This window comes from Camelus ferus, chromosome 3 (assembly GCF_009834535.1).
Source record: "Camelus ferus isolate YT-003-E chromosome 3, BCGSAC_Cfer_1.0, whole genome shotgun sequence".
Lineage (NCBI taxonomy): Eukaryota > Metazoa > Chordata > Mammalia > Artiodactyla > Camelidae > Camelus > Camelus ferus.
In genome coordinates, this window is record NC_045698.1 from 70015732 (window position 1) to 70041577 (window position 25846).

Here is a 25846-nt window from a genome sequence, read left to right on the forward strand (position 1 = left end):
TCTCAAACTCTTCAAAAAGATTGAATAGGAGGGAAAACTCCCAAAGTCATTCTATGAAGTCACCATCACCCTGATACGAAAACTGGACAAAGATAGTACCAAAAAAGAAAATTACAGGCCAGTATCTTTGATGAATATAGATGCAAAATTCTCAACAAAATATTAGCAAACTGAATCCAATGACACATAAAAAAAGATCATATATCACAATCAAGTAGGATTCATCCCAGGGTTATAAGGATGGATCAACATATGCAAATCAGTGTGATATACCACATCAGCAGAAGAAATGACAAAAATTACATGATCATCTGAATAGCTGCAAAAGAGGCATTTGATAAAATTCCACATCCATTCATGATAGAAACTCTTACCAAAGTGAGTATAGAGGGGACACATCTCAACATAATAAAAGCTATTTATGACAAACCCACAGCCAACATAATACTCAACAGTGAAAAGCTGAAAACCTTCCTGCTAAAATCCGGAACAAGACAAGGATGCCCACTCTTAACACTTCCGTTCAACATAGTATTGGAAGTCATAACCACAGCAATCATACGAGAAGAAGAAATAAAAGGGATCCAAAATAAAAAGGAAGAAGTAAAACTGTCATTATATGCAGAGGACATGATACTATATATATAGAAAACCCTAAAGATGCCACAAAAATTACTAGAGCTGACAAATGAACTCAGCAAGGTAGCAGGATACAAGATTAACATACAGAAACGAGTTGTTATTTCTTTACACTAACAATGAAATATCAGAAAGGAAAAGTAAAAAAAAAAAATCCCTTTTAAAATCCCATCAAAAAAAATACTTAGGAATAAACCTGATGAAGGAGGTAGAAGAGTTATATGCTGAGAACTATAAAACATTGATAAAAATTGAAGACGATTCAAAGGCATGGAAAGATATCCCATGTTCTTGGATTAGAAGAATTAATATTGTTAAAATGGGCATACTACCCAAAGCATTCTACAGATTCAATGCGATCCCTATCAAATTACCCAGGACAATTATCACAGAACTAGAACAAATAATCCTAAAATTTATATAGAATCACAAAAGACCCAAAATTGCCAAAGCAATACTAAGGAAAAAGAACAAAGCTTGGAGGCATAATGCTTCCAGACTTGAGACAATACTACAAAGCTACAGAAATCAAAACAGCATGATACTGTTACAAAAATAGACATATAGTTCAATGGAATAGAATAGAGAGCCCAGAAATAAACCCATACACCTGTGGTCAGTTAATCTTCAACAAAGGAAGCAAGAATATACAATGGAGAAAAGACAGCCTCTTCAGGAAGTGGTATTGGGAAAGCTGGACAGCCATGTGTAAATCAATGAAGTTAGAACACTCTCTCACACCATACATAAAAATAAACTCAAAATGGCTTAAAGACTTATAATACAAGACACTATAAACCGCCTAGAAGAAAACATAGGCAACACATCCTCTGACACTAAATCTTAGCGGTGTTCTCCTAAGACATTCTACCAACACAATAGAAATAAAAGCAAAAATAAACAAGTGGGACATAATTAAACTTAAAAGCTTTTGCACAGCAAGGGAAACTATAAACAGAATGAAAAGACAACCTACACACTGGGAGAAAATATTTTCAAATGATGCTACTGACAAGGGATTAATTTCCAAAATATATGAACAGCTCATATAGCTTAATATCAAAAAAAAAAAAACCCAATCAAAAAATGAGCAGAAGACCTAAATAGACATTTCTCCAAAGAAGACATCCAGATGGCCAATAGGCACAGGAAAAGATACTCAGTATCACTAATTATTAGAAAAATGCAAATCAAAGCTATAATAAGGTGTCACCCCACATGGATCAGACTGACCATCATCAAAAAGTCTACAAATAATAAATGCTGGAGAGGGTGTGGAGAAAAAGTAACCCTCCTACACTGTTGGTGGGAATGTAAATTGATGCAGCCATTATGGAAAACAGTATGGAGATTCCTTAAAAAACTAAAAATAAAATTGCTCTATGATCCAGCAATCCCACTCCTGGGCATATATCCAGATAAACTCTAATTTGAAAAGATACATGTACTCTGTTGTTCACAGAAGCACTATTTACAATAGCCAAGACATGGAAGCAATCTAAATGTCCATCAACAGATGAATGGATAAGGAAGATGTGGTATACATATACATATACATATACATATACATATACATATACATATACATATACATATACATATACATATACATGATGGAATACTACTCAGCCATAAAAAAGAATGAAATAATGCCATTTGCAGCAACATGGATGAACCTAGAGATTATCATACTAAGTGGAGTAAGTCAAAGACAAATATCATATGAAACCACTTATATGTGGAATCTAAAATATGATCCAAATGGACTTACTTACAAAACAGAAAAAGACTCACAAATAAACTTATTTACAAAACAGAAAAAGACTCACAGACATAGAAAACAAACTTATAGTTATCAAAAAAGAAAGGGGAGGGATAAATTAGGAGTTTGGGATTCATGGATACAAACTATTATATATAAAATAGATAAACAAGGTCCTACTGAATAGCACTGGGAATTATGTTCAGTATCCTGCCATAAACCATAATGGAAAAGAACATGAAAATACATAGATATGTATAACTTAATCACATTGTTGTAAACAAGAAACTAAGACAACATTGTGAATCAACTATACTTCAGTTAAAAAAAAGTTTTAAAAATAAAAAAGACGTAAAGCAAAGTCCTTAGCTAATGAATAGCTTGCACATTACCCCTCACTTTTATTCCCCCACCTGTTATAATATTTTTCCCATAAGAAAATGTAAAGTATTCCACAACCATATGTTTGGCAAAGCAGTTTCTAAAAACGTATTTTGGTTATAGAAGAGGAACTCCCTGTAATTTGCAAACCTGTTGCCACCTATTAGTTGAACCCAAAATAAAGATGAACATCTAATGACTGGCAACTACCAGAAGACTTCAACAAGGCAACGTCTTGATTTCTGGCCCTCTGTCCTCCTCCACATTAGTCCAGCTCATTTGATAGTCTGCAGGAATGAATCTCGTTGGCATGGCCATCTCATTTTTCTTTCAATGTGACAAATTGTTGCTGATTTTTACAGCACAGTAGTTTCTCAATAGCATGCATTCTGCCCCTCCTGAAGTGAGCTAAAAACGGAAGTCTGCCTCATGAGCACCCTTTGTACTCTGCAGGCGCATGTGGGCACATGCTGGCTGGTAAGCCCACGATCGGGATAATGTTCTATTCATACTCACTGGCCCTATTTTTTGAGAACGCTATACTCAGGCGGGCCTCCTGGCATCAAAGGTGAAAAATATCATCCGCATCCCACCAACTGGCAGACACGTGGCACCTCTGAAAGCTTCAGGAGACAGATGGCAATGGCAGCAGCAGCACATTTTAAGGCTGCTCTTCCAGGAACTAGCTCTGGGACCCTGAGAAAGTCACATGAAGTGCTCCCCTGTCTCCTGGGTCCTCATGATTCAGATACTGATGATTGGAAATGGAAACATGTCATGAGGAAAGACATATTGAAACACCATAATATCTGAAGTAGGTACACAAGCCCAGGATATACTAGAAGTAACACTCCATTTGTTTCCTTTGCTGACTGGAAATATTGCAAACACTGGGCTTCAGGGTAGAAAACCCCACATTCCTGCATATCTCCTAGTATGCATTTCAGAAATAACCTGAGTGCTCTGAATCTTTGAAATGGTTCCTCTCATCAGTAATGTATAAATAGCTTTTAAGGTAGCACATGATAGCTTGATGGGAGAATAACAAAAATTAATACCTGGTCTTTTTAGATGAATGTAAATAATTAGGTAAATAATACAACACCAACTAAAGAACACTGTAAAAAAAAAAAAAAAAAAAAAAAAGATCTGCTTGGAAACGTTCACTTTTTAAAAGACTTGGAAGTCAGTGGTGAGGCCCCCTTCTCATTTCCCGGTGTATAGAAGCAGGCCTGGCTCAGGCAGTGCCCAGGGCCTGAATGGATGACTCTTTTCGGCCTGGAGTTGCTTTGGTGAGAATCACTGTTTCTTTGGTTTGAATAATATGCTTGTTGTTTCATTGTGTGCGTTGCTGTGTTTTCCTGCCTTTTCATGAAGAGGCAAGTACAGGCTCCCCACCTTGCTGTGTTCTTCTTATTTTGTTATTACTCTTTTTTTTATTGAATTATAGTCATTTTACAATGTTGTGTACAGCACAGTGCTTCAGTCATACATAAGTATTATTTTGACAGCACTTCGACATGCCTCATGACATCGCTGCGTCAGAAGACGGGACTGTGTACGTGGGAGACGCTCACACCAACACCGTGTGGAAGTTCACCTCGACTGAAAGTATGGCTTTTACAGCATTTATTGTCCACATTTTCCCTCAGTTGGATTGTTTTAAAATCTGTGAAAAAATATTTGCATTTCCCTCTCTTTTTATCGATAGAATGCAGTAGCAGATCAAGGTGTGATTGGCAGTTATTAAAAGACTTGTTTATATTCATTTCAGGGATTACATTTTTTTAAAAGTCAAAGGAAAAAATTTTTTTCTTTTTCTTTTTCTTTTTCTTTTTCTTTTTTTTTTTTTTTTGCTGGCAGTTATCCCCTTGTTTCCACAGATATTCCACAGGAAATTCTTGATGCCTAAAGTAATGTCTATTACATTAAAAGCCAGTGTTGATTCCAACTTTGTTCCAGAGGGAAGTGAAGGCTTTGGCAGAGCAGGGTGCTGCCTGGTGTCCACACAGTCATCACTTCCCACGTGGCTCTTCAGCTCTCAGTTGCTCTGAGCATCTAGGAAGACCTACATCTGTGTCAGACACAGATCACCCCAAACAGAAGACTGCATTTTCTCTTTAGACTTCAGCTTGTTCAAATACTGAAGTATGGTTTTCATGTAACTCAAAAAGTTTGTCTAGGGACGAAGGAGATTCTTTACCAGGATCAGGCCAGCTAGGTTTGGGGATTTTTTCATTGCAATTTGGATATTAGTATACATTCAGAAGTATACTAACCTAGCCTCTGATATATAGTAAAAGACATAAATTTTCTAAATTAAACAGTACTGAATGCTTAGTGGGCCACAGACTTCCACATCCAGAGATGCTTTCAAAATGCGGCAGGGTCCAAAGGGTAGGAGAAGATGGGGTTAAGGATGATAAATCTGAGGTATCAGGAGCTGCCACAGGCAGTTTTGAATAGAGAAATGATAAAGGCTTGTGGACTTGATGAAGATAAGAAATACTACTGGTAACAAGGAAAAATGCAAGTTACAATAAAGAAAAGCAAAATCGTGGGTTCAGAAACGTCAGTCATCTGCCACACAAGTCTCGGAGCCCAGGGCACTTTGGGAACAGTTGTCTTCAGAATTGCCCTTTGAGTATCTTTGCTGTTTTGTAATAAGGACCCAGTTAGGACTGATGCACAGAGGTGCCTGTGGACTGTTCCACTGCAGCCGTAGCTGCACATTCCCTTTGCCAGTGTGCAGGCTCTCCTAGCACCTGCCTCCTCAAAGAAGAACCAAGAGGTGTGGACAGACAGGAAAGCAGAGAGAGATGGATCATTCCCAATTGCATGGCTGAACCCAGGCTTTTTGGAATTAAAAAAAACAAGAGTAAATGCTTCTCAGGATGGAAAAAACTTCAGAAATCTAGCCAGAATCTTCATTTTTACAGATACAAATATGATACTTGAACTCATTAAGATTCCAGTCTAAGGCTCTTTATTCCACCCTAGTGGTTTGTACTAAACAGAGGTGCATGTCCGAGTCACCTGGGGAGGGTTTTCAAAACACACAGCCAGACTGCACTCAAGATCTTATTGAAAGAAGAGGAGTTATAATATGTGGAAAGCCTTTTGGAAAGGCTTCCCAGGTGATTTTGAAATGGCCCGTGATTGAGAAGCACTGCAGTATAGCATCCAGCTTTAAGAGAGAAAAAGCCTTCTGTGTAGTCCTGAATGCAACCAAACAATAAACCTGGAAAGCAGTACCCTGGGAACAGTGAGACTGCCATAGGAGACTAAACAAGTGTCACGTGTACGTATTCTAGTATTTAACTAGTCAAATCAATTCATGTCAACTAGAAGACTGGTAATCAAATATGGCAGAACTAGTCGTCAGTCTAAGATGTCCCCATGAAAACAGAATTACTTGATATTTCAGGAATAATACAATATTATAATCTCCCCATGGAAAATCTCATTTTGAATATGAAGACCTTAGAAATATTATTTCAGATTTCCCTAGGAGATTTTACCCAGGACTCGTGGACCTGGCACCTAATTAGTGTTTTGTATTAAACTCTTTTCTAACATAATAATGTATTTGATGAATTAAGGAAATATTTTTTACTGAGAAAAATTAATGTTAAAATTAAGTTTTCAAATGTAATTTTTGACAATTCTGATTTTCTCTCTTCTTTCTATGCTGTTACAGAAATGGAACATCGATCGGTTAAAAAGGCTGGCATTGAGGTCCAGGAAGTCAAAGGTTGGTCAGATTCCTCTTATGACTGTGAAACCCAAGGCTATTTGTGCTGAATACTTTTATGGCTCTTGATTGTACTTACAAAAATTACCAGGCTAAAAATATAATCTGGTAAATTATCCATAACTTCTACTATATACTTAATTAAGCCTTTAAACCTACATGTTGCCACTGCTTTTTCTGATAAATGGAGTAGTCATAATGAGCTCAAATTCACTGATTTCAAGTGATTAAAAAAAAAAGTGACTGGAGTTGCAAGAAATCTGTAACAGGTGGGCCAGAGAGATTAAGAGAGAAAAAGAACATAAGGCCGTCACTTTGGGAAGCGCTTTAACCGCAGGCAAGCAGAATGTAACATCCAGCATGCTGGGAAAGGCCCTCCTTAATGGGCTCTCCTCTAAAGGAGTGAAAAATATCTTTGGTAAGTTAATACTATAGAGGCTTGAAAAGATTAGCTTCTCCCTAAGCTCCAGTCTTAGTACCATTCAGCCCCCAACATTCACTGAAGGCCGTCAGTGTGTAAGGCACTATAGCAGGCTTAATGGAAATGACATCGTGCCTGACTTCAGGAGACTTATGTCCTATAGGGACTCTGTGTGTGTGTGTGTGTGTGTGTGTGTGCGCGCGCGCGTGCGCACGCGTGCATACATGCATACGCATATGTACAAACAAGTGTATCACTGGCATATATTAAATAAGGAATGGAGAAATGGAATTTAGCTACTGGTAAAACCAGGTTCATCTGGAATCCCAGTCAAATTGTTTCCTCCCTTTCTTAGGGTCAGTTTATATTTATGTATTTTCTGCCATCTGCAGGGTTTTAGACATGGTCATGTGCAGTTAAGAACTCACTAGAGGCGTTCCTAATATTTACGTAGCAAAGTGATTCAGTTACTAGTTGCTTTACAAATGGCTCTCCTAGCTATTCAGACTTAACCCTAGGCTTACTTGTTTTCCTTTCTCACGAAAGCAGGTGGAAAGGAGATGAAAAGAAACAAGAACCAAGAGAGAGTTTAGGGACTTTATGTAGGCAGATAAGAACATATAGCCGGCTCAAGGTTGAAAGGGGTAAGATACTATTATAAAATAAATAAATAGCAACTGTTTGGCATTTGTAGAGATTCCAACCAGCTGATGCTACTGAGTGACACTCATACCACGCTCATATTGAAGGAGTTCCTGGCCCTCTATTTTTCTGTTATTGTTATATATGGAATTATTGATAAGTTCTGTTTGTCCCAAATAAAGATGTAGGAAAATATGCTATTATGAATAATAGCTATCAATTATGGAGCACAAACCATGGGCTATACCAGAATTACCAAGTTTAATCCTTACACCAATCGTATGATAATGGCTATTATCCCCACTTTACCTTTGTGAGGAAATTGAGGATCAGAATTACTACTAAGGTATTAAATGGTAGAGCCAGAATTTAAGCCAGTCTGTTTCATGCCAGAGCTGTCCTCTTAACCACTATTACTACACTGCTAAGCAGAGATGAATGCCACCAATTCATCCACCATAAATTCTTCCAAGAACTACAGGTTAGAGATGGTTGTAGTTTACTCCGAAATCTCTGGGATTTCACAGTGGCCTCAAACCATTTCTGTTCAGATAGATCCCACCAAAACCCTGGGACTGCACTTGTTGGCAAACAGCCCACCCTCACTGACCTCGTCTTGGCTGGCCAGTGGAGGATGAACAGTGCCCTCCCACTGGCCATGTCCTCTCTCAGTGCACACCACTGAGTCCATTTGGTCAGGAAACCTTCCAGCAGCTCAAATAGTAACTTTAATTGAAATGTCTTGTCATGACAGTCTCGTTTTAATAGTCAGGAATACCCAAGCCCCAAAGAACTTGTTCCAGTCCTCTTTGAAACCCAAATGACTCTCACTGAACTTTTTTTTCAAGATTATTTTCTTATTACAAAAAGGAATATAAATCATGCTGAATCTCCAAGAGTTTGTGCATTTTATCAAAATCTGGAAGCTTCATTTAGACCACCCCTTACAAAAGAGTGGGAGAAACATCCTCTCGTATTTAACAGCCCTGTAGATACATGGTAATTGCAAATTTCCAAATTCAAGTAACCTTTGACAACACTCATCCTCACTGTGAATGGTTATATAACTGATCATAAATAGCGGAGTTTCAGAACCAGTGTTGTGTTCTCAGGGAGTTTCAGGAATAAGAGAATTTGCGATAAGAAACTTAGGAAAGGGATTTAAATTTTCAAATAAAATTACTAGGGATAAAATAATACGCCAATATCCCACCGAAAGTAGAGCTTTTACCCCTCCCCCGCCTCCCATAATAAAAGATGATGATGGTGAATCAATCTTAAAAAGATAAAAAATAAATTCTCTAGTGCATTTAGCGTCTTGGATTTAATGGAGAACAACACATTGCACTAAGCAAAAAAACCAAAAAAAGAGTACAGGTGTACCTTGTTTTATTGCACTTTGCTTTGTTGCACTTTGCAGATACTCACTTAGTGTTTTTTACAAAATGAAGGTTTGTGGCAGCCCTGCACCCAGCAAGTCCATTGATGCCATTTTTCAATAGCATTTGCTCGCTTCATGTCTGTGTCACATTTTGGTAATTCTCAAAATATTTCAAACTTTTTCATTACTATTGTAACTGTTACGGTGATCTGTGATCAGTGATCTTGGATGTTACTACTATGATTTGCTGAAGGCTCAGATGATGGGTAGCATTTTTTAGCAATAAATTTTTAAAATTGAATTATGCACATTAGTTTTTTTAGACATAATGCTGTTGCACACTTAATAGACTACAGTATAGTGTAACCGTAAGCTTCATATGAACTGGGGAAACAGAAAAATTTTATGACTTGCTTTATTGCAATATTTGCTTTATTTGCAGTGGTCTGGAACCTAACCCACAGTATCTCCAAAGTATGCCTGTAATCTTACTGGTGCTATATGCACTTTTCACATCTTCTAAAGTGTCAGTTGCCACTATGCCATATAAAACCTTCAGCTTTCAATTCCATCTGTGAAGAACTGGGTAGCAATTGCTCGGTCGCTGTATTAAGAATGTCCCTCCTTTCCTGACCTAGTTATTCCAAGTCCAGGTGGTCTCTGGGCTACTCCCCGTCTGTCAGGGGAGAAAGCCATGTACACGCTTGTGTGTGTGCACTCACACAGGAATGCACCTTGCCTCTCTTTCTAAATGCGTTGCTTTAAAGAAGAAAGAAAAAACTTCTTATACATCAGCTTTTCAAAATTATGTTTATTTCCATATATCTAAGGAGATGCTAGAAAAGCTTGTAGATTGAATCCACCTAGCATCTTATATGATAGGAGAATGTCATATGAGGTACCCCCACCTTCCAGAAGCCCCAGGTCTTGGCTAATCTTAGAGTGTCTCCATCTATCTTCATCAGGACAATTGGGTTTTTAGTTAAAGAATTTCAGATAAAGAGTAAATGTGACAGAATTTGGATTATTCTTTTTGCTTTGAATGGAATTCTTATTGACTCTTAAGTGATAGCTGTTTTTTAGGCTTTTTACTCCAATTATAAAGGCTTCTGAGAAGAGCAGTAGCATTGCTTTTTTTTAGGTTAGGAGATTAAAATTTTTATCCTCTTCCTTTAAAATGCAGAGCATCTTTTAAAATCTAAACATAGTTCAGCTCATTCCAAAAGTTAGAATGTTCAAGTATTTTTAGATGACACTCAGAGAACCAGAAGGGAATAGAAATCACGAGTTTATAAAGTGCAGTGTGTGTATTTTAGCAAGTTCATTACCTCATTCTCAGCACACTTTCTACGAATGGTACTTGGATTCTTTTAGTCTACTGCCTACTTCATAGTTTTTCTTCCCTTTTAATGAAGCCCAATCCTAGCTCTGCCTTATAAATGAAACTAGATTTGAGCTGGTACAGCCATTGTCTTAGGTGTAGGCAAATCCACTGAATGACAAGTACAAAATGCTATGTGATCACTCGGGTCATAGTTGCCTTCAGAGAGAAACAGATCTTTCGCCCGAGGCAGCAAGCTCTTGACCACCAGTCTACATCTTTGGCCCATATTTTTTAATCTTATTGTCCATTTATTACTTAATTAATTTATTTAGCTTAAATATAGAACAAGCTTAAATAGAGAACAATTTGTATACCTTTTCTACAGTAATGAAGAAAAAACAAAACAAAAACCAGTGGTCAGGAAGAGTAAGAATCACACTTACATTCCTCTTGGAAACTGAGACTTAGAAAGGTTAGATTTGAACCATTTGGATCTATGAACCAGTCCCTTTCCTTCTCTCCCACTGAAGTTTCAAGAACCACTCCAGTGGACAGAAGAGGAGAAATAATGGTCTGCCCTTAACCCATAGTACAGGGAAAGAAAGGAGGACTGTGAGGCTGTCTGTAGAAGGGTGATAGTAAGAGCGCCACTCATAGGCTTGGTGTGTTGATTAAATGAGAACAATGCCTGAAACAGTGTATGTGCTCGGTAGATACAATAACTGAGACCGAGAAGGAGGCTGGCTCAGAACACTGAGACAACAAGCTGACACCTGCCAAATGTGTGTGTCATAAATTGTATTTACAATGTCTTAAATAACTTGAGAAATGCTTCCTTGGAGAAGTGTCCAGAAAGCTACTAAGCTGTATCTACACATACTAAACATTAACCAAAGACGTTCCTGATGTTAAATCACCTATCCCTGCCATTTTGTCACAAATTCCTGAGGCCGTATGATGCACCCTGTATCGCAGGGCAGAAGGGCGCAGCAAGAAATCAAAGTTCCAGAACCCTTGTGAACCTTTTGGCAAATGTGGTTGGAACATCTAGCCCTCACACACTAGGGCTTTGTACAAACACACGTACATGCTTCTCGAGGGTAAGAATGTCTCAAGGCTCAACCTCATTTTTAAGCCCGTAGTTATTGAGATCCCTGCAGCTGCTGATACGGGTTTGTTACATCAGTTTTCCAGCAGTGCTTTGGGCCTGATATCTACCCAATACCTGCCAATATCACAGAATAGTTGTGTGAGTGATTTTCATCAACAGCAAATGGGTAACTGTGTGCACTTGTAGCTTCCTGGGAACTGTAGAAAAGAAGGTGGAAAAGATCCAGCTCCTTCTTCCAGGTTGTAATTCTAGAATTAAGGTGTGTGTAACTATGCATGTGAGGTACCAATAATTCATTGAACATGAGAACTAAAGACACAAGGAAACAAATACTTATTAAGCACCTTTTTTATGATAAATATTTATACTCAAGAATTTTGTGGAGGTTATTTACTATCCTCGTCACAGTCATACGGATGAGGTTACTAAGACCCAGATCATTTAAGTAACTTGCCCAAAGTTACATAAGCTGGCTCTATAGGAGAACTGGGATTTGAGCCCAGATTCACATGACTCCAGTATGCACACCAATTCTGTCCCCCACACCATGCTGCCTGTTCATTTTAACTTTGAAAAAATGCAGAAGGATGATACATCTTTTGTGGAATTATAGGTAAAGAGGGAACAAAGGGTAGAACCAAAGAAAACCAATTTAAAGGTGAAAAACCACTCAGTGGGAATTTGCCAACCACAGCTGCCAGCTTGGTAGAGTCAGATACTGAAACGTGAACCCCACATGCACTGAGCTCGACAAGTTCTTCGGGAGCAGTTGTTGATCTGACTGGGTAGGGGGCGGTGGGGGGCGGGTTTTGGAATCTTTGAGTCAGTTGAATATTGTAAACTCTTCTTTCCCTGAAGAATCCGAGGCAGTTGTTGAAACCCAAATGGAGAACAATCCCGCCTCCTCAGAATTGCAGAAGATGCAAGAGAAACAGAAACTGATCAAAGAGCCGGGCTCGGGAGTGCCCGTTGTTCTCATAGCAACCCTCCTGGTTATTCCGGTGGTTGTCCTGCTGGCCATTGCCTTATTTATTCGGTGGAAAAAATCAAGGGCCTTTGGAGGCAAGTAAAATGAGCCCCTTGAACTTGGAACCTACCTTCGAAAGAGTGTTTGGCCTGATTATCCTCAAAGTTCGGTTGTGATTTTTTTTTCAGTGTTTTTTTTTTTAATGCTTTCTACCTGTTTCAGCGTTATTGTCTCTGTTCCAAATATTGTCTGTAGTTAGTATCACAGTAGAAAATATATCTGGAGCTTCTGAAGTTTGGATAGTTAGAGTACAATATAACCTTTAATATTGCCTTTTAGCAATTGGCTTAAATCCAATTAATGTGTTCACATGAAACTGGGTAGATAAGTAGATTAGTGTAAATTAGCTGAATGGTCAGGAAGGAGGAGACGCCTGCTGTTAAAAAGAGGCCCGGTCCTCCAACGCCTGGGTTCACTTAGTCCTGGCTCTAGCTCCTGGCTCATGACCTTGGGCAAGTTACTTAATCTCTCTAAGCCACAGTTTTTTTTATCTATAAAGTGGGGATACTCACAAGGTTGTGTGACGATTAAATGAAACAATGTACATGAAGCACTTATCACAGTATCTGGCACCTTGTAAGTGTTCAGTTAATTCCTCATAATCATTGGTAATAAAATAATAGTAATAAGAAGCCATAAAATATACTTGTCTCAAACCTCAGCTTTTCCAGGAAACCAACTATTTCTATAAGAAACCATTTGATAATTTTTAAATAGTCTTAATTTAGGCCTTTCCCTAACCATACAAGGCAGGGTCCAATGCTGGAATCAGTATTTTATCAAATCATTATCACACTACAGGACCCAGGAGCTGAGTTCCTTTCAAGACGTCCACATAAATAAACAAATAATCCAACTTGTGATTCTCACCTCTCAGGAGCAGTCCGTTGGCTGGGTCCCCATGTCCTAAGGCAAAAGGCTACAGCTGTGTCTGGGAAGGGATCCATGGACCAGGGTGGGAGGTAGCATTTGATCAAGCATCTGATCCTATTCCAGGCCAAGGCGATCGTGGCAGGGATTCAGTGCCCATGGCAAAGCCCTGACACAGAAAGGGACGCAGAAACAAAGCCAGAGGATTCATTTTAATAATTTGTGAAAGGGAATTTTTCTAGGACTTTCTTTTGCTTTTCATCGGCAATCAGTAAAGCTCGGCAAAATACAGCTAACTCTTCCAAAAAGGACTGCGGTGGAGCTCCTGGTATGCGTGTGGACCTCTGGTAAGCAGGGGAAAGATCAGTGAACACAGCCACTGTCTTCATGGAGTTAGATGGAAGCTTCAAAAGAGCACGAATCTTGTATGTTTCCTGTTGACTGATGTATCCCCAGCACCAGTAACAGTTCCTGGCCCTAGGGGTTTGATAGTCATTGGGATAATGCCCGAATAAATAATGGCACTTACAGAACAGATGACACACAAGAAAGAGATGACATGTAAAGGTACTAATCGAGGGTGGTAAGTGCAGTGCTGAGTACAGGGAGTATCAGGGACACATGGGGCCTGACGGCAGGGAGCAGGAAGGTTGTAAGCAGCCCACACCAGAAGGAAGAGTGGCTGGGGAGTCGAGAAGGCTTGGCCTCTCCTGTTTGCTGTTAGCGCATGTGACGTGGCACTGTTACCAGAGTACTGAGTTTACAAGGAGGTGTTGGGAAGACAGAGACCCAGGTCAAACCCTGTGAAATTGCCATTATTCAATCAGGTTTTCTTTAGAAAAATTGCAGTTTTATAATGGTTCAGTCTAATACATTTAATTCTAAAAGGAGCTCAGCCTCTCATTTGTTCTTGATAGGTCTTATCCAGTCCATGTGGGTTTTCAGTAACCCTCACGAAGTGCCTTCCACTTAGTGAGCACACGCTGGTAGTGTGTCACCTCCGCATGAGACACTGTGCTAGGCACAGGGGATGCAAAACTGATGAAGGACTGTCCCGCATCCTTGTGGAAGTTACAGGCTAACTTGTTGTCTTTCTAATGGTCTCATCAGAGTCTTCTTCCCTCCTTGGCTGTTTCTCTCCCCATCCACTCTTCTCTGTTTGCTCTGTCCTCTGCCTGCTAGCTTTCTCCATGATGCTGCCCCACTCCTGGTTGGAGACCTCCTAGGAGAACTCTGAGCCTTGTTTCCCTGACCGTAGTCCTTAGGGGAGTGGTGGAAGCAGGGCACAGGGTGCCGTGAGCTACACGGCAAGGGGAGAAGTGAAGTCCATCGGGAGCTCGGCCTCCCCATGAGGACAGAGAGTCCATCCTTCATGGAGATGGGCAGCCCCATGGGGAGAATTTGGGGCACCTAATATGGCTCAAAATACTCAGGGTTTCAGGGTTTTGCCTTCAGTCTTATAGAAAGGGGAAGTGATGTAAGTGGATCCAGAGCTTTCTCAAGCAGGACATGTACTGTTCTTAACAGACCAAAGCCTCCAACCAATATTTCTAAACTGTAATAACCAAAGCTTCCAAAGTTTTACGAATTACTGGTAACTTAATTTTGTCCTAATAAAGGTAACTGATATTTATTGAGCATCTGCTGTGCGTGTGCCAGGCACTGTTGGAAGCACGCCACATGCGGTGTCCCATCTAGACCTTACAGAGAGGTGGGGACGCTCATTAGCCCTCTCTTCTCAGAAGAGAAAACTGAGGCTCAGAGAAGTAATTTATTGAGATCGCACAGCCTGTGAAAGACACAGGCAGGGGTCAAACCCCATTCTGCCCCTTGTATACATCACATAATATATTGCCCTTCCTTTCCCTTCAAATTCTAAGAATACATACAGACAAGAGCCAGGCCTTGTAATTGATCATTTATGAGTTGATTCCTGATTTTGTATTGAAAGCTGAGCCCGTGGATTGAGGAGTGTGATTGGGACTCATTTTGAAATGTGCCATCTTTTTCTAGCAGATTCTGAACACAAACTTGAGGCAAGTTCGGGAAGAGTGCTGGGAAGACTTAGAGGTATGCCTGTGACCTTTTAGAATCCGTCACATTTGATTCAAAATCAGCAAGCTCACGACTTTTAAAAAGCAAGAAGCTATTTCTTATTATCTCTCTGGAAATTAAACTCCTCGTGTGCAGCCTTGCATCCCCGATGGTAAATGCAGAAGGCAAACCATGAACTAAACTAAAGTGTGTGGCCCTGGCGGCAGGTTCCCCAGCTTCATTTGCCCACCTTGCTGTTCTGCAGTATTGCGTTCTTTTTTCCTGTCTTTTTACCTGGCTTTGTTAGTCTTCAGTAAATTTTCTATCACTATTGTCGGCATGTCAGTGCTTGTCCTAGTGAAGATGACCTTTGCATAGAGTCGCTGAAGTGAGAAGCTGCTCAAGGGGACGCCCATGCCAGAGAGCCTGGGAAAAGCAGGTGAAAAGTGCATCTGAAATAATTCTGCGGAAACACGTAACCCTGGAGAGCGCTGGGGTTTTTCCTTATTGATTTTAATGAATCTGTGGAGTTGTATCTTTCTGACTCTGTAGAATAAGTATCTCTGTGTGTGTGTCTCTCTCTCTCTCTTTTTTTTTTTTTTTTTTTTTGGCTAGTATCTACCCTTTCCCATCCCCAACTTCTAACTTTGTTTAGCACTTAAGAATTTACAGGGACGCTGAGAAGCATTTGTACAAAAGTTACCTCAATCCTATGTCGCTGTTTGCTTTCTTCAGGAAAGGGCAGTGGAGGCTTAAACCTGGGAAATTTCTTCGCAAGCCGTAAAGGCTACAGCCGAAAAGGGTTTGACCGCCTTAGCACCGAGGGAAGTGACCAGGAGAAAGATGAGGATGACGGAAGTGAGTCAGAAGAGGAGTACTCGGCACCTCTGCCCGCACCCGCACCTTCCTCCTGAAAACCGGGCTTCGGTTTAGGTGGTTGAGATTTACTAAGAATGCCAGATTCCTTTCCCTTTAGCACGTTTAGAGTTTTGTGTATTTAATTGTAAACTGTACTAGTCTGTGTGGGACTGTACACATTTTGTTTACTTCATTTTGGTTTAGTTGGCTTCTGTTGCTAGTTGAGGAGTTTCCTTGAAGTTCATAACAGTGCCATTGTCTTTATATGAACATAGAATAGAGAAACAGTCCTCTTCCTCCATCACACTAGTAATTTAACGATGGAAGTTTTGCTCACTTGCATTTTTGAGGGTTTTCTGTAGTTTGTACATAACCCCGTTCTCCGCTTGAACACAGTATTTCCCCAATAGCACTTGCCATTGCCAGTGTCTTTCTCTGGTGCCTTTCCTGTTCAGCATTCTCAGCCTGTGGCAGTAAAGAGAAACTTTGTGCTACATGACGACAAAGCTGCTAAATCTCCTTCTATTTTTTTAAAATCACTAACATTATATTGCAACGAGGGAAAGAAAAAAAGTCTCTATTTAAATTCTTGTTTTAATTTTCTTCTTCAGTTGGTGTGTTTTTGGGATGTCTTATTTTTAGATGGTTACAGTTAGATCACTATTTTCAGAATATGAATGTAATTTGTGTAATAAAGTGTTTTCAGAGCATTAGCTGTCAGAGTGTATTTTGCAGTTTTTGCATATTCAGTGTTTTATATACAACTTTTGTAATAATTATGCAAACCACAGATATGGTGAAACCTATTCATTGTCTTCAACCAAAAGAAATGTGTTGTATTAAAATTAAGAAGATATTTCATTATGTAGCTGATATAAATTAAAAACCAGCTTAAGAGTTGACATATATGTAAAACCAGGCCCTCTTTTAAAATTCACAGAAGGTTTTTGTCTGTATATCAATCAGAAGGTAAATACTTTAATAAAAGGTGAGCCTAGCTAAGAGGAAACCTGTGTCTCAAATTACATATGCAAATGAATCCATCAGAGTAGGTTAGTGTTAACAGTTTTCTTTTTAAAGAATAATTTCATTCAAATTCCCATGTATTCATAGGAATATTCATCTATTACAGTGAGTACAAATTACTTTTGAAACATCTTTTTCATAATCCATCAATGCAATTTAGTAAAATCCTGAAAACTTTCCTTTTTATAATAGTCAGACTCTAGGATCCTTTCTTCCAAATGGCTGCTTGCAATTCAGGAATCTTAGAACTGGCATATTAGAGATATAATTGACTAATCATGGAAACAATACAGAGTACTTTGCAAAAAAAAAAAAAAAAGAGAGAGAGAGAGCGAGAATGTCTTCCAGCTATGTTATTTTAAATATCTAACTTAACTCAGACTTTTTTTTTTCCCTGATAATTGATACCAAAGAGGATCTGACTGGAAGATTTGTTTCCTTCTCAGATGAATACACTTTGCCTCCCTTTGATCCCTCCTCTGTCCCTTGCAGCTCATCAGTGGTAGATATCTAAGTGCAGGATCACACAGCACTGTTCTGCTGTGTGTGTGCCTGTTCACCGTATCTTACATATTTGGGTTTCAACATCAAAATTTGTCCAGTGCCCAAGACACATATGCTGTATAGGTTGCCTTTGATGCTGTTCAGGTTTTCTTGCATTGTGGAAATTAGTTGACTTGCACTAAAACTATCTTTTGTGGTTCAGTATTTGATCATTGGCTCCATTATCTATAAATTTTTCATGTTATGTATGCCTCATCTTTCTTGTTCCTCAACACTTTTACAATGGCTCATGGGTGCAAAAAAACAAATAGATCAAAATGATAAATTATAAAGAAATGAGAAAGAAAAGGAGAAAACAAAGATAAAATGGAAAAACAGTACAGGAATAATGCTCATTACATTTGCCCATGGAGAGAATGCGGCTCCAAACTTCCTAGCAGCTCATTAAGTAAAACTTGATTAGTTACATAATTCATAAGCCCATTAAAAATTCCTAATAATTAGATCAGAAAAATTTGCTCCCAAGTATCTTCTGAAAGACAGCACCATGTTGTGTAATTAAAGTCTTCAACAATATCCATAGAATAGACAATACATTTGCAGCTCTGTTCTTACAGGTCTGTGTCCCTTAATATATAGCACATGGCATTATATGCCTAATATAAGCAAATGGCATTATAAAAAAGAAAATTCAGGAAAAGGAATCTGGAGCATTACCATCCTGTCCTGGAAAACCACCCTTAGTCTACTGTCCTGCCTTAATTAAAGATGGCAGACTAGAAATGAATGAACTGCACTGACTTCAGGCAATCTCTCCACCGATTATTGTTTTAGCTGAACTTCATTTACTGAGTCAGAGACTGCAATGCCTGGGGAGTACCTGAAGGAGTGGATCCCATCACAGTAGAATAACCAGGGAATTTAAGAAAAAAAAATGACTGGACACTCTCTTCACAGATCCTGATTTAATGGGCTCACCATAGAGTATTGCTATAGGTCATGTTTTTCAATTTTCCCAGCTGGTTGTCCTGTGCAGCCAGAGTTGAAAACCACTGCCTTTGAGAATGGCTGCTTTACTTTGCCAGTGGCTACAAGTGGATAGCGATATTTTCATGCAAATTATAGTTTACAGATGTTTGGAGAGGGAAGATGTGGTCTGAGGTGTTTTAATATTTTGAATAGTACCAGATCTTAATTGTTAAATGTTTTAAATTGGGTAATTAAAATAGGCATAATTGACTTACTAAGAAGGCAGAGACAAATACCTGTGCTTTGAAATTTTTGCAGTAAATTACCCAGAGAGTATTATTCGGGGGAGTTAAAAGAATAGCTTTGTCATATGCTCAGTTAGCCCCGAATTATATGCATGAAATCTTTTGTTCTAAGCTATCTTCTTAGTTTATTAAATCAGCATATTCTTTTTCAAAATTCCCATGCATCCTAAAAGACTCACTCAGATGTTATATAAATTAAATATTCGAGTCACTGCATGACCAGGGAAGCCACAGACTTGGTATTTGGGCTTATTCCCCAGACTGTCACGTACCTAGCTGATGTAAGTCAAAGTTCATATCCCCCGTGGCAGTAATTCTCAGGCTTCAGTGAATGTAAGAATCTTCTGGTGGTACTTATTCTAAGTGGACTGATTCTTGGTCCCATTCCCAGAGTTTCTGATTCACTATATGGGGTAGGGCTCAGAGAGCTGCATTTTTACAAAGCACTCCTGGTGATTTGGATCCAGGTGTTCTGTGGACCATCTCAAAAAATACAGTCCTACAGAGAGTAACTGAGCCCTAAAACAAATTGTTAGGCACACAAAACCACTTTCTCAAATGTGGGATCTTTGTAGAGTGATCATTAGGCCCAGTCATCCTCTCCAGTTCCTCAGACCCAGACCACAAAAAATTCAGATGCAAGTTATCTTCAGGGCCAGAACTTGCCTACCAGCAGCTTTTTTCTATAGTTCCCTAACACTGTCTCACCATGGGAAGTAACTTACACGCATAGAAAGGCTACTAGGGGTCTCCCTAGAACCTCCTTTTAAAAAAGCATCGAAGCAAAATACAAATGATGTCTTCGTGTCTTCCCCAAGTCACCATGCTAGACTTTGTTTTTTGTTTTGTTTTGCTTTGCTTTGTTTTTTGGGAATCACATCTTTAGATGTGACAAGAATCAACCAAGCCTATCTGGTGTATTTTTCCAGCATCATGCTTTAATGAGGGGAGCATATTCATCGTCGAGAATATACTCATGATGGTAAATGTGACTCTTCCTTATAGCTTTTGAATTTTTGAAACATCAAAGCACAAAGATGTCAATTATATATCCAAATGACAGGTACAAAACAAGTACATGCATTTTCCACACTCCAGAATTGATGCTGTACTGTCACAGGGAAGGAGTTGGCCAATGAGCAGGGAGAGTGCGATATATGGAACCAGGGCAGGGTCTCATCCCACAGTAACCCCACTGCTGGTTTATAAAGGATTCATGTTCCCAAGAAAATTTCAGATATTGTTGCCAGTTGGATAGAGTAGATTCTGGGAAGAAAAAGTAGCAGATATTCACTGCTGTTATCTCGAGACCATAACCACTTCACCGTATTTCTCAAATACAGGAGTTAACTGTAATAGCCATGTGTGTGATGGTTAAATTATCACATTAAAAAGAGACATTAAGTGATTAAGTCTATTCCAACATGTAAATGAAGATAGTTCCAAATGCCCACAAAAATATTGATACAAGAACCATTGTTCAACTTTGGCTTGTCACAATAATAATGACAATAAAAAAATACACAAAGGAGAAGAGCAGAGATTTGAGGTCTAAAGTATGTGTGTGTGTGTATAGTATTTATACTTGATTTCTACTCAACCAAGATTGATGGAAACAGATAGCTTCCAATCAGTAAGTGATGTGGTTGCTTTAGTTATAGAAAGGTAAAGTATTGGTGTTCAGTCAATCCTGTTCATTCTGAAACGAACATAAAGCAAATTGCAATGTTCTTTTGTCCCAATTTTTTCCTCTGAAAATTTCAAAGCTACAGAAATATTGAAGATCATTACAATGATCATCCACGTATCCTTCACTTAGATGCACCAGTGATTAACATTTTGCCATACTTGCTTTCTCTTTCTCACAGGTGCTCACACATGTGTGTGCACAGGCGTGTGTGCGCGCACACACACACACACACACATTCTAATTTACTAACTTCTGCTGAACCATTTGAAAATAAGGACATCATAATCTTTACCCTAAATATTTCAACACGTAAGAACTAAGCATTCCCCTACATAACCACAAAACCACTATTACAACCAAGAATTTAATACTGATTCCTTAATATCAGCCAATACGTAGCCCACATTCAAACCCTAAAGTTCCCAAAATGTCCTTTGGATCTTTCTGTTTTTGGTCCAGGATCCAATTATGATTCACATGATGCATTTGTTTATCGTATCTCTTTAGTCTCCTTTAAAGTATTTCTCTTTGTCATTTTTTTCTTCCAAAACATGAACATTTTTAAGAGTCCGGGCCAATTGTCTCATACAAGGTCTCACAGTGTGGCTTCACCCGTTTCCTCGTGATTGATTCACGATTGTGATGTTGCCTACCTCCCACTGTCTCATGTTAGGAGGCCACTGGTGTCAGTTTGCCCCACTGCTGGTGATGCTACCTTTGATCACATAAGAAAGATGGTGTCCAACAAATCTATCCATTATATTATATATATTCCACTTCCACTTTGTCTTTAGAAAGTGTTTTTGAGAGAAAACACTTTCAGACCATGTGAATATCCTGTTTCCCAACAACATTTACCCAGTGGTTTTAGTATCCACTGATGATCTTTTCCTGAATCCATAATTTTCGAGGTGTTCTTAAATAATGAGATTTTCTAATTCTGCATTTCATCTTCATTTATTAGCCAGCATTCTTCTGTAAATGACTGAGAGTACTTACTCTTGCCCCAAGAAATAGTGTCAGCATCTACTCAAGAGCATAAACGAACCCCCTCATTTTATCCGTAACCAATTTGACAAGCTCACCCACCCCATGGTGCATATATGGTCAAATGCCTTTTATTATCCTAATCAATTGTTCAAGTACTTACATTTCTTATTGATAGAAACCAGTCATTAGCATTTTGATGATTAGCTTCCTCCTTCCCCTCCTTCTCTGGAGTTGTCAGGAAGGTCTCAGATCCCAAACGGAGAAGAGCAGCAAGTCTGCAGACACAGCGGCGGCATGTTCAAGCCTGACTCCTCCATGCTGCGATTTCTTCTTGTTGCCTCATGGTGTCTCTGTTGAAGGTTGTTCTCTATCCCAGTCTTAAGAAAGCTATTGCTCCACTGCTGCTCCGACTCAGACCGCCCTCCAGAGGGCGATACTTGGCCTCAAGTCCATCGCTTTGTGCTGGAAACTTTTAATTACATACAAAGCCACCTTCTCAGGTGCTGATAGGTTCAGGGGTCCTGGTTTAGGGCTGATCCTCATATCTGTGCCTACAGACACAGAACCATCACCTGCCTTCCCTCCCTATAAATCAAACTAGAAGTCAGATGATTTTCCTCTTAAACCCTCGAAACTCAAGGGTTCCATTAGCCCTTCTTTTTCTTTTTCTTATTGTAATGTGGTAAGAAAACTTAACATGAGATCTACCCTTTCAACAAAATTGTAAGTGTACAACACAGCAATGTTAACTTTAGGCACAATGTTGTACAGCAGATCTCTAGAATTTATTTATCTTGCATAAGTGAAACTAAATACCCACTGAATAGGGACTCCCCATTTCCCCCCCGACCCCTCCAGCCCCTGCTAGTTACCATTCTACATGCTGCTTCCATGAATTGGACTTCATCAACGTTAAAAACTTCCCTTTGAAAAACAAAGTTGAGAGAATGAAAAGACAGCCCATATATTGGGATTAAATATTTATAAATCAAATATCTGATAAAGGACATTATAATTCCCAGTAGTCATAAAATTCACACAGATTTTTAAAATTTTCAGTAAGGCTCTGAATTTTGTTTCAGCCAGAAAAGACAGGTGAACACCAAGAAGACTTCTATCCCCAGAGGCCTGCTTACATCCTCACTCCAGGAGGAAGCCATATTCAACTTTTCTCAAACTGCAGTGCCCTTACTGCCATCCCAGCTTCTATACATTTTTCTAGCTGCTTAGACAGACTTCCCCTTTCCAAGCTCTTATCTCATTGGATCATAATTTTGTAAAATAAGAGAGAGAGAGAAATTTATTGGCTCCTTGGCTCATAAAAATTCTAGGGTAAGAGGATACAGGGACACAGAGGATGACCTCAGGTCTCTCTGTCTCTCCCTCCCTCCCTCCATCCCCCCCCCCAGAGGTTCTCCTCCATGTTGGTTTCATTCTCTTGAATATTTTTCTAGGCGACATGACAGATGTCTCTAGCAGGTGTCTGAAAATGTGAGACTCCCCTACCCTCCCCATATCTATATAAACCCCCCAAAATTCAGAAACACAAGAACATTAGTGTTTTCTTTTTCAGAAATGACAATGGATTCACAAAGATTTACCTACCAGTCCTCTTTGTATTTCACTCTTTCAGGAGTGAGGAAAGTTTTTTTTCAACCTTCCAAGACAATTTTCCCTAACATTCATTACATGGCAATTTCTGAGCTAATCCTTGGCAAAGGGAATAGAATTCTTTTTAGACCACTCAGGCCCATGCGTGAAGCTTGAGTGAGATCAGCTTCCCTCAAGCCCTAGTGTCAAAGCAGGCAGATAGCTAGATATGAGCAGAGAAAGGAGGACACAGACCAAATGGCAGGAATTGGGCAGAAAGGAGGGGCACAGGCCAAATGCAGGAAACCACACATCATGTAAGCAGGGATCCTTGGGCAGAGAAAGAAAAGCAGGAACCTTGGGGCTGATAAGGGATCATGCTTTTTGGGATGACAAGTGGCCTGGAGAAGAACAAAGAATGGTGAGAAAAGGCAGGAATTTCCAGTGTCCAAATGTAACCTTTTGCTCATTATGCCCTCATTTCAATAAAATTAGCCTTGCAGATCAGAAGTACCCATCATGCACCAACGCCATGACACTTCCGATCCAGACTAAATAAGGACAAAAGTCCCTCCTTCCTTTGGGAAGTGGAGTTGGGATGATAATCAGGGAATACGACCCCAAACCCTTCCCTCCCCAATGAATATTCCACCCATTCATTTTTACACCTTATGTAGCTAACTTGCCAAAGAAACTCAGGGCAGCCGCTCACCTGAGCCTGCCCGCTCTCCCCTGAGAGTGTACTATCCATCCTTTAATAAATCCTCACTTTACCTTTTTTAACCTCTAAGTCTTGTCTCTGAATTCTTTCTGGGACAGGACAAGAACCTGGAACACCGGTTGCATCTATCGGCAACACTATGACCCCACAAAAGAAGCCCTAGACATCTAAAATTTGGATACGAAGGAAAGATAGAAGAAAATGTTTGCTGAGCAGGCAACCAATAACCCGCCATAGGCTGCTGCAGTCCCTGTTTAGAGAATAAAATTCATGTATCCACAGACACCTGCTGAGCTCCCAAACCTCAAGGAGCTCACAACCCAGAGGAGAAAGGAAGCATACATTCATTGTGTTAAGTTCAGTGATGGAAGTCGAGTCAGGGACCTCACGAAGTTTGGAGTAAGAGATCATAGAAAGCATATATTAATGTTCAGGAAGACATTCGATAGGAAAACATTAAAGTAGAAGTTGTTGGTAGGGAAAAACTCTCTTTGCAGAGTTCTCTAATGGTTAATTATCTTTTAAATCAATCACCCTAGAGCCTTTATGAAAATCAAGTATTGTATAGCTTTCTCAATATGCTATTCATACTCTTTCAATAAGAATATGATTCCAGCAACAACAAAAATCTAACAGGAGTTCCAAAAAGCAAAGGTTCTGGGTGATAGTTGAAAGGATGTTCTGAAAATGCTGCAAAATATTGCATTGGTCCCAGAGTTCCTGGGCTGAAAAGAGCTTGAATTCCAGACCAAAGTTCAGAAAACATTTTTAGCATAGTTTTCACATTTGTATTTGTAAATATTTAAATTCTTTATCATGTTACCTTCCTTAAAATACCTAGTATGTCCTTTTCATTATTAGATAGATTAGAATATATGGATTAGAATAAATACATAGGTGATAGATTAATAGATGATTGATTGATAGACTGATAGTCGTATCAGAAAGAAGTGAAAGAGAGACAGAGAACGAGAGAGAAAGGAGACAGAACGGATAGATTCCTTGTAATTATTGCTTCAGGGTAGTTATTACCAGTACAGTGAATGGCTGACATCTGGTGGTAAAACTTAGTAAAAAATTTACATGGATTTGTGCACTTATAAAAGAGGGCCTATTTGGTGACTGATGGCTGTCTTCAAGAAGAATATTTAAAATGCTGCCGGTCATCCAATTTTTATGACAATATCATGCTGAATGGTCAGGCGCCTCAGGACGGGGTTTCCTTGCTCATTGTACATCCCGCATCTGACCAGTCCCTGCTCCACCTGTAACCCTACTCACATGAACGAGCTGCCCCCTGCCCCAGCTGGTGATGGTTATAATTCTTAGGCCAGAATGGCTCCACCTACTAGTTTATTAAAGAGAAACATCTGCCCTGGTGATGGTCATTAACTTGAAGGGTTGTGAGCCATGCGCCCCGGCTGCTGGTTTCCCTGGTAACGGATGATCCGACCTGATGTCAGTTCTCTTGGAAACAGTAGCCCCCTTTCCCCCCCGAGTGGTGAGGATTGCTGCCCTGTCCTGCCTGCTGCAATTGCGGTTGTCACACCACGACCTTTTGCTTTGGACGTGTAAGATTCCCTTAAACCAGTACACCACTGGTGGCTCTGTTGCTGTATCCAGGCTCTTACTTGGGTCTCGTGGCCGGGCAACTATTACAAGGCTTGCAGGCCTGCGCGGTGCAGCCCTACAGCAGGCAAATCCGAGAGGAGGTTGCCTGGGAACTCGGGAGAGCGGAGATGTCGGGAAATAAGGACGGGAACGAAAGTTGCAGGGGGTGATCTCGAAGTGGCCGCCCACCAGCATGTGCAGCCCTGGGGCAGCTCTCTTCCATGAGAGGTGTTTTT

General features: G+C 39.7%; 1 protein-coding gene across 11 annotated transcripts in view; it reads left to right on the forward strand.

The window, feature by feature from the left end:
* PAM (peptidylglycine alpha-amidating monooxygenase) overlaps positions 1-17978 on the forward strand; it is a 214337-nt gene extending 196359 nt beyond the window's left edge. For 2 of the 11 annotated variants that reach the window (XM_032476431.1, XM_032476438.1), the window contains 5 exons: positions 4294-4393; positions 6483-6536; positions 12274-12477; positions 15329-15382; positions 16082-16260. In XM_032476431.1, coding sequence (XP_032332322.1) covers positions 4294-4393; positions 6483-6536; positions 12274-12477; positions 15329-15382; positions 16082-16260 — 591 coding nt within the window. Of the gene's footprint in view, positions 1-4293; positions 4394-6482; positions 6537-12273; positions 12478-15325; positions 15383-16081 lie in introns of all 11 variants that reach the window. The other 9 variants (XM_032476440.1, XM_032476433.1, XM_032476441.1 and 6 more) reach the window with 7 other exon arrangements.
* Positions 17979-25846: the final 7868 nt, after the last annotated feature.